At 42.7% G+C, this 16,570-nt stretch overlaps 1 protein-coding gene across 5 annotated transcripts in view; it reads left to right on the top strand.

The window, feature by feature from the left end:
- NR3C2 (nuclear receptor subfamily 3 group C member 2) overlaps positions 1 to 16,570 on the top strand; it is a 304,628-nt gene that overhangs the window by 239,669 nt on the left and 48,389 nt on the right. For all 5 annotated transcript variants that reach the window (XM_080671882.1, XM_080671883.1, XM_080671881.1 and 2 more), the window contains 2 exons: positions 12,903 to 13,256; positions 14,483 to 14,627. In XM_080671882.1, coding sequence (XP_080528008.1) covers positions 12,903 to 13,256; positions 14,483 to 14,627 — 499 coding nt within the window. The remainder of the gene's footprint in view (positions 1 to 12,902; positions 13,257 to 14,482; positions 14,628 to 16,570) is intronic.

The raw sequence follows: 16,570 nt of genomic DNA, 5'->3' as shown, positions 1-16,570 counted from the left end.
TCATTATGTTGTGCATGGTCTTATGATCTTTGTTCTCTATTATCATATCTGTAAAGGGAGAATATTTGATTCTGAAAGGGAATCTCTAATCCTAACTATGGGCCCACACAAAATACCATTAAAGAAAAAAAATTCTATACAGGGATTTCATCCCCATTCATTTATGGAGGTTAAGAATGATTATGGGGCATGGCTGGCATGCCTCAGTGGTTGAGCATGGACCTATGAACCAGGATGTAATGGTTTGATTCCCAGTCAGGGCACGTGCCCTGGTTGTGGGCTTGATCCCCAGGGGGGCATGTAGGAGGCAGCCGACCAATGATTCTCTTTAATCAGTGATATTCTATCTCTCTCTCTTTCTCCCTTCCTCTCTGAACCCAAAAAAATTTTTTTTAAAAAGGCACCACTCATTCTTCAGAGCTATGTATGCGAGTATTAAAACCACAGCATGCTAGCAGACTGTGATTTTAAATGAAGGGAAACCTATCTTTGGGACAGAAGCAGAATACTAATAGCAATTTGTGAGAAGAAACAAGTAGCTGTTATTGTTTAATCTCCTTATTGTAAATGTGATGTTACTTGAAAATTATTAATGGTGTCTTAAATGTGAATTGTGGAGTTTATCCCCAAAGAAAGACTTTCAGAAATGGCCCAGTTATCCTTCCTGAACTACTTGAGTCGTCTCCAGGAGACCTCCCCAGGGCGACTCATCCCAGCTCTGATGGAGGGCTGACTTGTTTCCATCTAAATCTGTTTCCATCCCATACGGGAAACAAAAATGCAGACACTGAAAGTAAAAAGGACTTCATGGTTACGTATCCTAAAAATCTCTTTTTAATGAGTTAGCATCCTATTTATTAAGAACTTAATTCTCTCTTGGACCTTTTTTTCATGTAACTAAATAATATAAAATTGAAGAATACTTTTGAAACTTAAATGAAAAGCATATTCTTCTAAGGATGATATTCAGCCTGCTGCACCGAGCGAGGCTTTATGGGAGCCCCCGAAGCTCTGGCATTTGAAGGGAGGCCCAACACCGCATGAGGAGCAGCAGTCGCCTTCTCGCCAGAGCTGAGAGGTCAGGCAGCGGGTCCGCCGGGCGTGGCTCTCCTCACCGCCAGGCCACGGGGAAGGCTCCTCCTCGGCGGTGACCTGGGACCTGCCAACACCGGACATCACCGGAGTGCCTCAAGGTGTCTCAGTACCAGCCCTGTGTACAGAGAAAAGCTGGAATGAAAACACGAGAAGCAAATGCAGGAGAAAAAGCCATGATTCAGAAAAAAGCCATTTGGTTTGGCTCAGCTTTCTCGAGGAGTTTCCAGAGCAGGTCAACCTGTATCCCGAAGAGATCCCAGCCTAGAAAAATAACTTTTCAAAGTACATGCATCATTGGCTACTATTAATTCTTAATTTATTTTTTAAAATATATTTTATTGATTTTTTTTTTTTTTTTTACGGAGAGGAAGGGAAAGGGATAGAGAGTTAGAAACATCGATCAGCTGCCTCCTGCACACCCCTTACTGGGGATGTGCCCACAACCAAGGTACATGCCCTTGACTGGAATTGAACCTGGGACCCTTCTGTCCGCAGGCCGATGCTCTATCCACTGAGCCAAACCGTTTAGGGCTATTAATTCTTAATTTAGACTCATTCTAATAATATCAGTGAAATAAAATGTGGATATAAAGTTTTTAAAGTAAAATAAAAAGCAGTAATATTTATTTAAAATGCATAAAAACTATAAACATTGACCTTTCTTTTTCCCCAGGCCTACTTAATTACCACCCTCCCCCTCTCACCCCTCCCAACTTGAGTGGCATCATGTGCTTATTATATACGTCCTTTTTGATGTTAGTGTTAGCTTCTAACATGAAGATTTTTTAAAATTCTACTTGGCTTCTTTTGTCTTGCTTTTGGAAAATGTTCTGAATACTAGAGTAATAAATAGTACACAGAAATACAGAATATCTTCTGTGTCATAGAAATTGTGAGAAATACGTTTTGGGATTATTACTTTATGTGTGGTTACCTGGATCACCAGTTCTTCTTTGTACCTAAGCAAAAATTTGAATAATTTTTCACATTCAGTTATAATCTCAACATTGATAATCTCAACTAAAACCTAGTCAATTTACTTTTCATATAAATATCATGACTTATAATTTGATTTGATTTTATATCAAATATATTCTTAAATAAGTTTTTAAAAATTAAAACTATAATGATGAAGCTGTAAGTAATTATTTTACAAAAGAATATCAAGATAAGGGGTATGAAATATTTTGAAGAAAATTGGTATTGGAGATAAAACTAGTCTGTATATTTTTCATCCCACTCCATAGTTTTTATTTCTTATGTACACAAATAATAAGCAGAAAAAAAAAACAAGAAATTGAATTTAGGCAATTTCCTTCATTGCATTAGAATTATCAGACACGTCCAAGTTCTAAGATCCCTGGACAGAATTAAATGGACCAAGACGAGGAAACCATTGCAGTAAAGTAGCAGCAAACGCTGAAAGGGAAAAACAGAGTAATTGAAACAGGCCTAAAAAGTGATGTGCGCACAGATGGCCAGGCATTATATGTTAGATGGTCTTTAAGAGCTTATTTAAGGAGTCTTCTGCTGAAACTTTATAAAGAAAAGTGTCATTACCTAGTGTAAATAACCTCTTAGTATGTAAACTCTGACATAGACTCTATTATGGATGTAATGTTGCTTACAGGTAAGTCCTGCTTAGCCCACTTGCCAGTTGGGGGAGGTTTCCCGTCCAACTTGTGCTCCAGCATCTGAGGAGTTCATTTCCGCCTGAGCCCATTGAGGATCACACTTGGACTTGGAAGGCACAGTAAATTAAACTGGGTGCTTTGGTCTAGTTCCGGGTCACTGCCTTTTGACTCTTTCTCATGCCTTGTTCACCCCTTGACCTTGTTAGAACAGTAATGTTTCTTCATAAAACATTCTTAATGAGACTATTTACCTTGCATGGCCAATAAGATCGTGCTTCATGTAATAAATTCTCTGCTCAAACATATGCCAGGAGGGCAAGCAGCTCTTGCAGCTGTTAAAGAATTAACTTTTTAACTGAGGGAGGGACCTTTTGCTGGGCGGCCACAGTTATTTTCATAGTGTGTATTTTCCTTATTTTAACATATTATAAAACTAAATGGAAGTTTTTTCTCTCTTTTTTTTTTTGCTTACTTGTTTGTGTCTTGTTTTACATATACTCATAGCATAGTTAATCCCAAAGAATAGGCATTTACAAAGCAGGTAATTTGTACAGTTGACTCTTGAACAATGAAGGAGTTAGGGGTGCTCACCCCCTGCACAGTTAAAAATCCACATATAACTTTTGACTATTCAAAAACTTAATTACTAATAGCCTAACATTGACCAGAAGCCTTACCAATAACATAGTCAATTAACACATATTCTGTAAGTTATATGTATTATATACTGTATTCTCAGAATAAAGTAAGCTAGAGAAATGAAAATGCTATTAAAATCATGAAGAGAAAATTACATTTATAGTACTGTATATATTTATTGAAAAAAAAATTGTATGTAAGTGGATCTCTGTGATTCAGACTCATGTTGTTCAAGGGTCAACTCTATTTTCTAAAGAATTATCATTGGGTTTTAAAAATATGTCTGCCCTGGCCAGTGTCCGCCTGCGCACTGAATTCAATTTCCTGTCAAGGGCACATGCCCGGGTTGCAAGTTCGATACCCAGCCCTGGGTATCAAACTTGTGTGGGAGACAACCAATTGATGTGTCTCTCTCACGTCAGTGTTCCTCTCTCTCTCTCTCTCTCTCTCTCTCTCTCTCTCTCTCTCTCTCTCTCTCTCTTTCTCTTTCTCCCCCTCCCTCCCTCACCTTCACCTTCACCCTCTCCCTGTTTCTCTTCCTCAAACCCCTTTCCTTCCACTCTTTCTAAAAATCAATGAAAAAAATAGCCTCAGGTGACAATTAACAAAAACAAAATAAAAAAATAAAATCCTATATAATAAAAGCCTAGGTGGTGTCACACCCTTGCGCAATATCATCACAAGATGGCCGCCCTCATGTCGTCACAAGATGGACACCACAAGATGGCCAGCAGGGGAGGGCAGTTGTGAGCGATCAGGCTGGCAGGGGTGGGCAGTTGGGGGCGAACAGGTCAGCAGGGGAGGGCAGTTAGGGGTGATTGGGCTGGCAGGGGAGGACAGTTGGGGGCAACCAGGCATGCAGGGGAGGGCAGTTGGGGGCAACCAGGCCAGCAGGGGAGGGCAATTTGGGGCGACCAGGCATGCAGGGGAAGGCAGTTGGGGGCGACCGGGCTGGCAGGGGAGGGCAGTTGGGGGCGACCAGGCCAGCAAGGGAGGGCAATTTGGGGCGACCAGGCATGCAGGGGAGAGCAGTCGAGGGTGAGATCAGGCCAGCAGGGAGCAGTTAGGGGGCGATCAGGCTGGCAGTCAGAAGCAGTTAGGGGCAATCAGGCAGGCAGGCAGGTAAGCAGTTAGGAGCCAGCAGTCCCGGATTGTGACAGGGATGTCTGACTGCCGGTCCAAGATTGGAGAGGGTGCAGGCCGGGCTGACGGACACCACCCCACCCCACCCCCCCCCCCGTGCACAAATTTTGTGTACCGGGCCTCTAGTATTTATATATTTGTCTGAAGAACTCAACTAATATTTGCAATGGAGCTTACAAACTTTATTTTTAATCATAAGTAGCAAGTTCTTCCCCAAATGTATTCTGTTATTTATACCGACCGACTGGTTTGAATTCTGCCTCCTTTGGTTTCTCCTCCCTTCAGAATTAAGGTGTCATAACAGGAGCAAAAGCAAAAAGCCTAGGTGATCTTGTACAGCAGTAGCCCGCGAGTACACAGAAGTTGACTGTTGTGCCAGGGAATTAGAGAGAAAACATCCATTGGTACAAGTTGTTATGCACCTCCTATTAAAAAGACTAAGCTCTTCAGTAGAGGTGATCCAGTGGTAACCTTGCTGATAATTTAAAGTCATTTGAGCTCTAGGTCCTGTTCACACCCCCTTGGACCTTCTGATTAGGTGTCATCTTTAAGTGTAATGGGGTTTCTCTATTTTTTTCCATATCATTACAATAAATCACCTTCTTTTAACTCAACCACAGTAACTGTGAGTATATCCTTTGGACCCTGTGCAGTGGTGATAACAGTGGGACGGACTTCCTAGGGCACTTGGGAGGATTAAAGGGGAAGGTATTTTTAAAAGATGTTGTCCTAGCCCATGATATACAGATTGTATTAATAATAGCTCTTTATTATTGCTATTGTTCCCACTAATAAAATTATATAATCTCAGGATTAGGAGAAACCATTTTAAATACAGAACTGAGGAAACAATCCTGTAACTTATAGTGGTGAAAGTATTTATTTAAAAAGGCCGAGTGACTGGGTGGGGGTGGGGTGTTTTCCATGGTGCCGGACATTCTTCCTGGCATGCAATCTGAGAGCCCAGTATTTGCTCTTTGAACACATTTTGGAAAAATATTCTAAAATTGTCTCTTACCAGACTTAGAAGTGTAAGGAATTTATTCCTGAACTAGAGAAGTTCCTTTCAGACAACGAAAGGCGGGGTGTACCTTGGAGGTCTTACTCCCATTGTAGGTCACTGGGTCCCAGTAGCTTATTTCATCCCAGTCTCCTGCTTTAGGCAGGACCGCACTCAGGCAGGCAGGATACCTGTCCCCTACTACTTTAGCGTTTTTAGAAGAGGATATTACATGTTCTTGCCAGTAATGCATTGCAGGCTCTCTCTAACTTGTTCCAGAACACTTGGAGGAAATTATCCCAGTGTCTGATCTAAATCCCATCTTCTGCCCTTTGAACATGTTATATCTTATCTTGACTTCAGTGGAGATAGAAAAGAGATGCTCACCATGATTTGGCAAATGCCTGACATTTTTTAAATTGCTGGTTGGTTTCTCATATCCCTCCCCTTCTGCCCTAGGATAAGTCAGTCCATCTTTTTCCACGATTATCTTCCATAAGCATCATTTTGTCCAGAGCTTTGTGGGTGGGGTTTGTCATTTTGTTGCTCCCTTCCGAGGTTTCCTGGAGGTAGAGATGGGCACAATGGCGAGGCCCACTGGGAGGTGGCCGTGTCACAAACCTGCTGCCCACTCAGGAGGCCTCGGCGGCCTCTGCTTCACCACGGCCTGCAGTTCTGCAGAAGCGGTGCCAGGAGGAGCTTTGGAATTCTTGCTCAGCCCAGTGGCCGTCTCTTGATTTAATGCAAACTGAGCTAAGGCTGCGGTGGAAGAAACCTCTGGCAGGTTTCTTCGTCACCCAGAAGCTGTCACCAAGAGGCCATTTCTCGGCATCCTGCTTCCTTCCTTTCTTGGTTTAATGCCATCCCAGCCTTGCCAGAACTCAGAATTAGGTTGCCTCACCTTTAAAACCCTTGCCTGGCCGGTGTGGCTCAGGTTGAGCATCAACCCATGAACCAAGAGATCACCGGTTCAATTCCCGGTCAAGGGCACATGCCCGGGTTGCGGGCTCCATCCCCAGTGGGGGCATGCAGGAGGCAGCCAGTCAGTGATGTTTCTCTCTTATTGATGGTTCTATCTCTCTTGCCCTCTCCCTTCCTCTCTCTCCAAAAATCAATAAAAATATATTTTAAATTTTTTAAAAAATAAATTAATTAAAATCCTGGCCCAAAGGAACCCTCCCCACACACGTTTTAATGTGTGCACACATTCCTGATTCTGACTGGCATTAAAAGGAAAAAAAAATGGAGGAAAAAATGTTGCTAAATATTAGAGGAGGGGGAAAAAAGAATATAATTACAGAAAATATGAATACCATAAAAGCAATCACGGTAATTATCTGTCTAGCCCTAGAAGTACCTCGCAGATGCATGCTGGTTTTGCCCCTTTCTGACTCCCCGTCTCCAGCAGGGAAGGTATCAGGATCCGTCACTGAGGGTTGTCTTCCAAACTGTTACTTTCTCTGCAAAACCAGTGGACCTATTGCAACTCCCCAAGATTTTCTTCGGTCTCTCTGCTCAGATTGGCTGCAGGTCTTACAGATTCTCATTACTTTGGGTGGATTCCTACTCAGGAGACTGGCCCAGTCTCCACATGGGCCCTCAGTGTGATCTGAATCACAACAAAAGCAAACCAGGGCATGGTGAGAATTAATATGAGGTATACATGGAAGTGTGAGCTCCCAGGAAGATAAAACTACTTCTCCCTGCCATTGTCTGACTCTGATATATTGTTAGTTCCACTGACTTACAACATATTACAGCTTTATAAACCCAATTACTTTCTTCTGTATTGATCCAACATCTCTGAGACTGGGATCTCTGGTACAGACCTTGTTACTCAACATTGCACTGCTCACAAAACCAGGGTACTGTCTACACAGTGGGTAGATATTAGTTATGTGCTAAGTAATGGACAGATGTATCCTACAATAATGGCAACAAAAGTATTTTTATTAAAGATATCAAGGTACCTATGAATATCTTTATATACACATTAAAATTTAATATATGGAGATCCATTAATAAATGTCTCCCCCCCACCCAGTTTATGGAGGTTATGGTTGATAAATAAAAATGGATATATTTCAGGTGTACTAGTATAACATATTATGACATAAGTATGCCTGTGTGATAATTACCATGATCAAGCTGATTTGTAACACCTTCATCACCTCACATAGTTTACCATTTTGTGTATGTGTGGTGTGCAAGGTCTTTTAAAGAAGTCAAAGGTTGGGTTTGTGTTGCCTACACATGTTACACATGCTAATAAAATCAATAATGCCTGTTAATTCGTTACATACTGTAGATTAAGAATATTTAGAGGTACTTTTTAAAACGCCCTCTTTCCAAGTTTCTTAACCTCTCAAAGAGTATAAACAATGGCAGTGCCTCTTCAGTGTTATCAATTGAGACATGAATTATTCCTAAATCAGTGGGCCCCTGGACCCCCACCCCAGTTCTGTGGTGTGTGTTACCTGGAGAACCATAGATGCCCATTTGCTGTTAGTACAAATGAGAGAAGTGTTGCTGCAAAGCCAAGGAAATTTGTAGAAAAATGACATTCCTTCCTTTGGTTTCATGACAAAAATACGTGGTTGTCTCCTGAACTCGCAGAATATTTTGCCTCTGGCAGTAGAAAGGCAAAGAGAAACCCTCAAGTAAAGAGGACATGGAAAGCAGGAACTCAGGATCTGGGTGAGGGGCTGTGGAAGGCAGAAGAAGGCGGTGGATGCAGATATTGGCCTGTGGGTTTCAGCCAGTGGTTACATTTGGCCCATAAACAGGAAAATGCGTGTTTTCATATAACATCCATATATCTTCTTCATTATAATTACTGCCAAGACCTAAAATGTCAAGACATGGCAGGAAGTATGTCTAAAAATGACAGAGTTCTTTCTCACTTTAACTTTTTCCAGTGAAATGTGATTGAAAACATTCCATATCAGTGTTTTATTCTACTCCAGAAGAAAAAAAAAATCTGTGCTGATCCCCTGCTGCTGAATCTAAAGGATCTTTAATTGCACACACTCGAGAAAGTCATGATGGAAGTACCACGAAAACCCTGTTGGTCTCGTCATTTTCCTGGGGAAGCAAGAATGATGTAGTTTTGCCCTGACCGGTTTGGCTCAGTGGATAGAGCATTGGCCTGCGGACTGAAAGGTCCCAGGTTCGATTCCAGTCAAGGCACATCCCCAGTAGGAGGTGTACAGGAGGCAGCTGATCGATGTTTCTCTCTCATCAATGTTTCTAACTCTCTATCCCTCACCCTTCCTCTCTGTAAAAAAAATCAATAAAATGTATTTTTTTAAAAAATAAAAGAATGATGTAGTTTCTAGTCAGCCACCTTCCTACCACACCAGTAATTTGCCAAAAGGGTATGTACTGGGTCATATCAGCCTCAGGAGGTGGAGCAAAGTGAAAGGAAAGGGTTGCCATGCCACGTTCATGGCCTTTGGGCATCTAGAGATCCCCACCGGGAGCTTGCCACAATTTTTATAGGGTCCCACCAGATGCTCAAAGCTGGGTGCTCCGCATGTCGGCAGGATAGGAAGTAGGGCCTCCCCACCCCACAGCTCCAGAGGAACAATTCATGAGAAGTCAGTGCAGTTCTGCTACCCAGCAAGGCCAGGAGAAACTGGCTTTCAGGATGCTGCCAGTAATTAAGGATTTGGCCCCAGAGGGCAGCCACTACCCATGTACTAGTGACTATAGCATCCAGGCAGAAAATGTCCAACTCCTCCAGGCGTAAGTGGGACTGGGAGACAGTCATATTAATGCACACCATACACGCACACTCGCGCAACTGTGGCTGGCAATGGAGAAATGAAGTGTGGCTCTGGCCACCTGGGAGCATGAGTGCCCAAGCCGATTAACTCCACACTTAAGGAAGGTGGCAGGTAGGGATAAGGCCCAAAACCTGTGTTCACGCCTGCTTTGGATATTGGAAACCTGCTCGTCAAGTATCTTTGGGGAGGGCAGTTAGGGGTGACGCGGCCACCAGAGGAGGGAAGTTGCGGGTGACTGGATCTGCAGGGAAGGGCAGTTGGGGGGGACCCAGGCCTGCAGGGGAGAGCAATTGGGAGGTACCAGGCCTGCAGGGGAGGGCAATTGGGAGGTACCAGGCCTGCAGGGGAGGGCAGTTAGGGGGGACCAGGCCTGCAGGGAAGGGCAGTTAGGGGGGACCAGGCCTGCAGGGAAGGGCAGTTAGGGGCAAACAGGCTGGCAGGGGAGCAGTTAGGCATCAATCAGGCTGGCAGGGAGTGGTTAGGGGGTGATCAGGCTGGCAGGCAGAAGCGGTTAGGGGCAATCGGGAAGGCAGGCAGGTGAGCAGTTGGGAGCCAGCAGTCCTGGGTTGTGAGAGGGATGTCTGACTGCCCGTTTAGGCCTGATCCCAGTGGGCAGTTGGACATCCCTCGAGGGGTCCCAGATTGGAGAGGGTGCAGGCTGGGCTGAGGGACACCCCCCTCCCTGGCCCGTGCACGAATTTTGTGCACCGGGCCTCTAGTATAAGTATAATTATTATGTAACCTTACCGCCATGCTCTTAGAAAAGATACTAGATGAAGAGTCTGCACACTGAGAATACGTATTGCCTTGAAGTATTTAAGTAAATACATATTATTATTCAATTCCAAGTGCCCCATATATATTCATAAAACCACAGCATGAAACTAAATATGACTGACATGCTAAACAGAATGTTGATAATCTGCTCAGTAGGTTATGCTCCAGGCCACAGTTTATAACATTAGAGGAAATCTTAAGGGTCTTTTTTCATGGTATTTCATTGCACTGACCTTAAATAGGCCATGAGAATAAACACAGCATTATAGACCTAAGGCCTTAAACAAATGTGAATTTTATCATTACTTTGCAAGCAAATATCACTCTTAATAAAATTTGAGAATATCACCCAGGGCTATTTCTAGTCAATCAAATTGTGGTTATTATCAGATGTAGTTTTATACAAGGTGAGGACATTTTCATGATGGGGACATTTTTAATATTTGCGAAATTATGGGAAAGAATGGAAGTAACATTGAAATAGTATTTCAGATGTTAGTAATGAGTTTCAACAGGTTCTTATTTTTATCACCCACTCTGCTCGCTGTGAGATAGGAGAGGGAAGCCCTGCTGTCCCCATTTCTCACGTGAGAATCAGTTGAGGCTTACGGCAGGTTTATGTGACACGGGCAGTTCCCAGTATCTGATTCCCAATGACCAGGATACGCTTTTAAGGATTTTCCCAAGCTCTTCCAGAGTCATCAGTTGGCCAGCATTTTGGATTATCTACATATTTGGTTATTCTCCTTTGTTTTGCCTTTTTTTGGGGGGTGGGGGGCATTTAGCTGCTATTTTTTTCTTTTGTTCATTCTTCAGACGCACCTTAGTTACCTACTGTAAGCTCAGTGCTATTGGACAATACTTTGTCGCAGCTCTCATTAGTATGCGTGAGATTGACACATCTGCTTTTCATTCAAAAAAATCAGATTTTTCTGCCTAAACTTCTTATCAAAGGATACGGTCTGTAAGAAATGAAATGATTTGAAGTTACTGGAATTTTAAAGTTACTTTGCTGATTTTAAACTCCTTAAAAATAGGAATTATAACTTGTTCATCTTTTAATGAATGTGTGGCCAATGCTTCTGTTGTTGGATAGTGGCTTTTATCTGAATTGGTAAGTGTTTCTGTGGTGAATGTGGTAAATGTTAATGGCTGTAATTGTAAACATGAATGGTTACTATTAAAATCAAGTTCATTGGTGTGGCATAGTCCTATACTGTGTTACATTTATATCCTGTAAATTCCTCACATATGTTAAACTAAGTAGAAGTTGTTTGGGTCTTCAAGGATTTTAAAACAAATTCTTCTGAAAAATGGAAAACCTACCAATTGGAAATTGAGTTATTACCACATCTCTAAGTTCTGAGCTTTCTCTTCTCTTTATCTATTCATTAATCTTTCCTATCTACTCACCCACCCCACCCACCTACCATCCACCCACAACCCTCCCATCTGCCTGCCAATATCCCCTTCCACCTTCTCACGCCTTCATTTCCGTTACCTATTTTAACAATAATAACCTTGAAAGGAGTGTGAAAGAAAGACAGTTACCGTTTCTTTGGTTTTAATGAAGATGAGCACAGTATTGATCGATTGACCAAAATCTGGCACTTTTAGGAGTAAGCAGGGCACTATTGATAATCAGTCATGCTGGGGAAACAGGCATAAACCAGGGCTCTTCTGGGTACATCAGAGCATATATATGGTCACTTGTCCTAAACATCTAAAGTAGGATTCTTATATAGGATTATGGTATGTTTTAGTTCTCGGCTGTATGTTATGTGAATTCCTTACTTACATTAAAAACAAAGAGTGGAACAGACTTTTAAAGATTGTATTTTGTGTGTATTACTGTAACTTGCACCTGACTTTTTGTGTGGCATCAGTTCCTGTGCATTACTAGTTAGCTGTCCAGTTGGAAATCATCCAGATATTTAATTTCTTCCCCTTTGTTACATCAATTTGGGGTTGATAGCTCTCCCATTCATCCTGTGGAAATACAGAAATCACTTGCATTAGGTATAGCATTTCCCAGGGTGCCAAAGGGTCTGTAACAGAGGAGGAACATCCAATATTTGTGCTTCTGCGCCCACAATAGAGCTGGGGATGCACGGGCTGGCAGCGTTTGCACAAAATAACCACTCTGCATAAGCAGGTGATTGTGCAGCGACCACAACAGGGAGAGGAAGCAGCACCAAAGAAACTCCTAATCCGAGGGAGCAGGGACAGCACGAGAATCACAAGCCCAGTCAGGCCATCCTAGTGCTTGCTGGCAACTCTTCAGTGGATAACAAGTGGGAATCACTGACTTGTGGAAGGCTTAGTTGAGGCATATGTCACTTACTAACCTGTGAAATGACTTCCCTTTCCGCTGAACTTGTGCTCTGTTTTACATATACTTGCTGTGCGATCTTAGGCAAATCTCATAACCCTTTTGGTCTCAGTTTCTTCATTATAAAATGAGACTAAGAATAGTACCTACTCATAAAGTCATTAAATTGTTTCATTTATATAAAGCATTAGGACATGGTATTCCAAAAATATTTTAAAAGATACTCTTTCTGTTAGTATCGTAAGTCATCTTTAGAGGAAAGGTATGTTTTAACCAATAAGGGGTGGGGCAAATGTAGGTTACAGTTGCCAGTGCACAAAGCAGAGTTTATTCTTGTATTATTATTTATTATCATTTTATTTTCCACACGAATAATTGTAAACTTTCTTTTGCCCCACTCTATATAAATCAATGTTCGATTGTAATTTACCTCATATGGTGTATATCCCTATCGTAATTTTAATTTGCTCTTACCACTTACGATTTCTATACAGCCCGGAAGTCAAAGAAGTTGGGAAAGTTAAAAGGGATTCATGAAGAGCAGTCACAGCAACAGCAGCAGCCCCCGCCACCACCCCCACCGCCCCAGAGCCCTGAGGAAGGGACGACCTACATCGCCCCTGCAAAAGAGCCCTCTGTCAACACGGCGCTGGTCCCTCAGCTCTCCACCATCTCACGCGCACTCACCCCCTCCCCTGGGATGGTCCTAGAAAACATCGAGCCTGAAATCGTGTATGCAGGCTATGACAGCTCCAAACCAGACACCGCCGAGAGCCTGCTCTCCACGCTGAACCGCCTGGCGGGCAAGCAGATGATTCAAGTCGTGAAGTGGGCAAAGGTAATTCCAGGTAGGCTTGCCTCTCCTTCCACGGTCTGTGTCCTGAACTGGACAGGTCAGGGCAGCCTCTTTCACCACATCCCACAGAGTGATCAGAGTTGGCTTCTCTTAAACCCTGGGAGCGAATTTTAAAATTATCAGATGAAAAAGTGCCTCGCAGAATTCTGGTTAGTGTGCTCACTTCTCCTGAGCAGTCAGAGTTAAAGGTTCTATTGTTAATATGTCACACATTTCCTGTGGATGACTGCGATGGCAATGCCATCCAGAGAGATGATCATGAAAGCATAACAGCCTGTTACTAGCAGCTTGTAACCAAGGCTGATCTAACCAGAGACCAAGTACACCAAGACCTGTCTATGACGTTGTAGGAGCCCCTGAAAATCTGTTCTTTCAAAAAAATAACATCTTACCTCCAGCACCCTTTAAATCGTCCTTGAAATTCCTACTTTAGTCATTTTTTATGCCATAGGATTTTATTAATAAGGCCCCTATTAATCTACAGAAACATCACTTAGAATTGCTATCATAATATCCCAGTACATTTACCCAAAGCAGTTTCGTAAAGGACCTCTGGCCAGCTAACAGCCAGAGGAATGCAGACTGGGGAAAGCTCGGTAATGGGTTTTTTGAAGAGGAGCCTAATGTCACTGGGAATACAGGGCCTGCGAAAAGGAACGAAAGAAGGGCTTGAGACCCAGAAAGGAGGGACGGGGGGACAGGGGGGACAGGCGCCAAGAGTGCTTATGCGACTTCAGAACTTCGTTGAAGTCCAGTGTTATCCCAGACTATGGGAAGCAAGGAATAATGCAATGCTTGTTCAACCACCACAAACTCATGAAGAGTAAAAGCTGCATACTTGCAGATAACGCAGTAGCTGATGGTTATTAAATTACCCTATCTGTTAATACTATTCACTGGGAGTAGGATAAAGATGTTTCACAGGTTAATACAGATTCTTTCCGTCTAACCAAGGGTTTTAGACCATCATCCAGCGAAACGCCCTGAATTCCCCAGTTTTAGTGGCCCTGGCTATTCGCCCTCATTGAGAACTTATAGAGTGAATTGAAATGAAGCCTTAAACAGGGCCAAGCCCAGGGTGGGTGCTCTGTAAATGGCTGTGACATCGATTGGGGTCTTAGAGGAAGGTGGCTGTTGGGAGGTTAACTTAAGTAGCTTCTTCCTGGAATGTACTCAAATGCTAAGTGTTTCTCTGTGTTTAATTGTTCTGTTCTTCAGGATTTAAAAACTTGCCTCTTGAGGACCAAATTACCCTCATCCAGTATTCTTGGATGTGTCTATCGTCATTCGCCTTGAGCTGGAGGTCGTACAAACACACGAACAGCCAATTTCTCTATTTTGCACCAGACCTGGTCTTTAATGAGTGAGTACCTGTTAATTAGTCTTCATAAAGCAGACTGCAGTGTTATTTTTTTATGTCTTTATGATTTCTAAACAGATGTATGTTTGTGAAGGAATCCACTGCTTCTTGCATGTTTTAAGAGTAAAAAAAAAAAGCTATCATTTGAGAATTTAAAAATTACTCTTTACCAAATCGTCATGCACATGCCTGCATATGTATAAATCAGTATATATAAATTTCACATAATAGTATGTGGGAATTGTCCCAAAAGAAAGATGATCCAGTTGGCTCCAAAAGCTTGACTGGTACAAAGCCACAATTAATAGAAAACAGCCGCTTTTGGGATCTACGCTCAGACTGTCTAATTTCCAGGAAGTGTGACTGTAGAAGCACCTACCTCTGTGCACATTCATGTAGTGGTTCCTTTGTGACCGCTGTGCAGCTGCTTGGTGTGTTTTCATGACAATTATATTTATTCGTCTTCGCAGTCACAGGAGAAGCCCAACTGTTAGTTTTGTGATGCATTTTCAAAGATTGAAAGAATCGCAGTTGGTTTTCCTTTGGCCATGAATTCCTTCCTATGTTTTAAGTTTACATGTTAATGCTGTTTGTATTCCACATGAGCACATTTCCTCTGTGTCTATCCAGCGGTGCTTCTTTGTATTTGTTGGGTCAAGAGATTCAGAAAATAAACTGGAACGTTTGAATGATGAAGTGAACCACAGCCATATTCCAACAGATGGCTCTCCCTGGAGATATGAAAATAGGGGTGTTCAGTGGGGAAGGAAGCAGATGAGAAATAGATTGATGATCAAAGAAACAAAAGCAATGGAAGAGATTAAAAGTGGACACAGAGTGCCAAGATACTGAAATAGTACCAGTACTAATTTACCTGGGAGGACTGGTTCACCCAAATACGGTGACCTGCCGGCAACTGTATTCCAAGATAAATCAGGAACGTCAGTTGTTGGCTCCCAAGGTGACCCTTCTCTTGGCAATTACAAAGAATAATTCTATTACTGCATAAATTTTCACCAAAAGCATGAAGTGCGGCCAAACAACTGACGTGCACATTTTAATTTACTTGTTGTCCTCAGTAATTAGTTGATATTACTAAATAATAAGCCTGTTTTAAAATATGGCTTATAAACCAAAAGAAAAACATAGTAAGGAGGGTATTTTCTTTAAAAAGAAGTGAGGGCAAGAGGCTGTTAGTGTCGTTCAGTGTGTCTCCATTTCTTTTTAACAGGAGATTAAAGTGATCCATTTAATTTCATTTAGCACATAAATTTTTGTCATAAAATATATGTAACAGAATTTTCCATTTTAATCATTTTAAGTGTACAGTGCAGGGGTGCTAATTGCATTCACATTGCTGTACAACCCTCCCCACTGTCCGTCTCCAGTCCTTTTGCATCGTCCTTAACAGAAACTCTGATCCCATGGAGCAGTAACTCCACATTCACCCCCACCCCAAAACCCTGATAACCACTGGTCTGTGAATTTGCCTGTTCTAGATATTGCATATAAGTGGGGTCAGACAATGTGTGTCCTTTTGCTTCTGGCTTATTCCACTTAGTACGTCTTCAGCGCTCACCCTTATTGGAGTATGTATCAGGATTTCATTTAATGGCTGAATATTATTCCACTAGAGGCCTGGTGCACGAAATTCGTGCACGGGGCGGGGAGGGGGGTGTCCCTCAGCCCAGCCTGCACCCTCTCCAATCTGGGACCCCTCGAGGGATGTCCGATGGGCAGCCAGACATCCCTCTCACAATCCAGAACTGCTGGCTCCCAACTGCTTACCTGCCTGCCTTCCTGATTGCCCCTAAACTCTTCTGCCTGCCAGCCTGATCACCCCCTAACCACTCCCCTGCCAGCCTGATTGATACCTAACTGCTCCCCTGCCAGCCTGATTGCCCCTAACTGCCCTCCCCTGCAGGCCTGGTCACCCCTAGCTGCCC

Source organism: Plecotus auritus (genome assembly GCF_963455305.1).
Source record: "Plecotus auritus genome assembly, chromosome: 6".
NCBI classification, from domain to species: domain Eukaryota; kingdom Metazoa; phylum Chordata; class Mammalia; order Chiroptera; family Vespertilionidae; genus Plecotus; species Plecotus auritus.
This window is presented reverse-complemented; position numbering and strand designations above follow the sequence as displayed.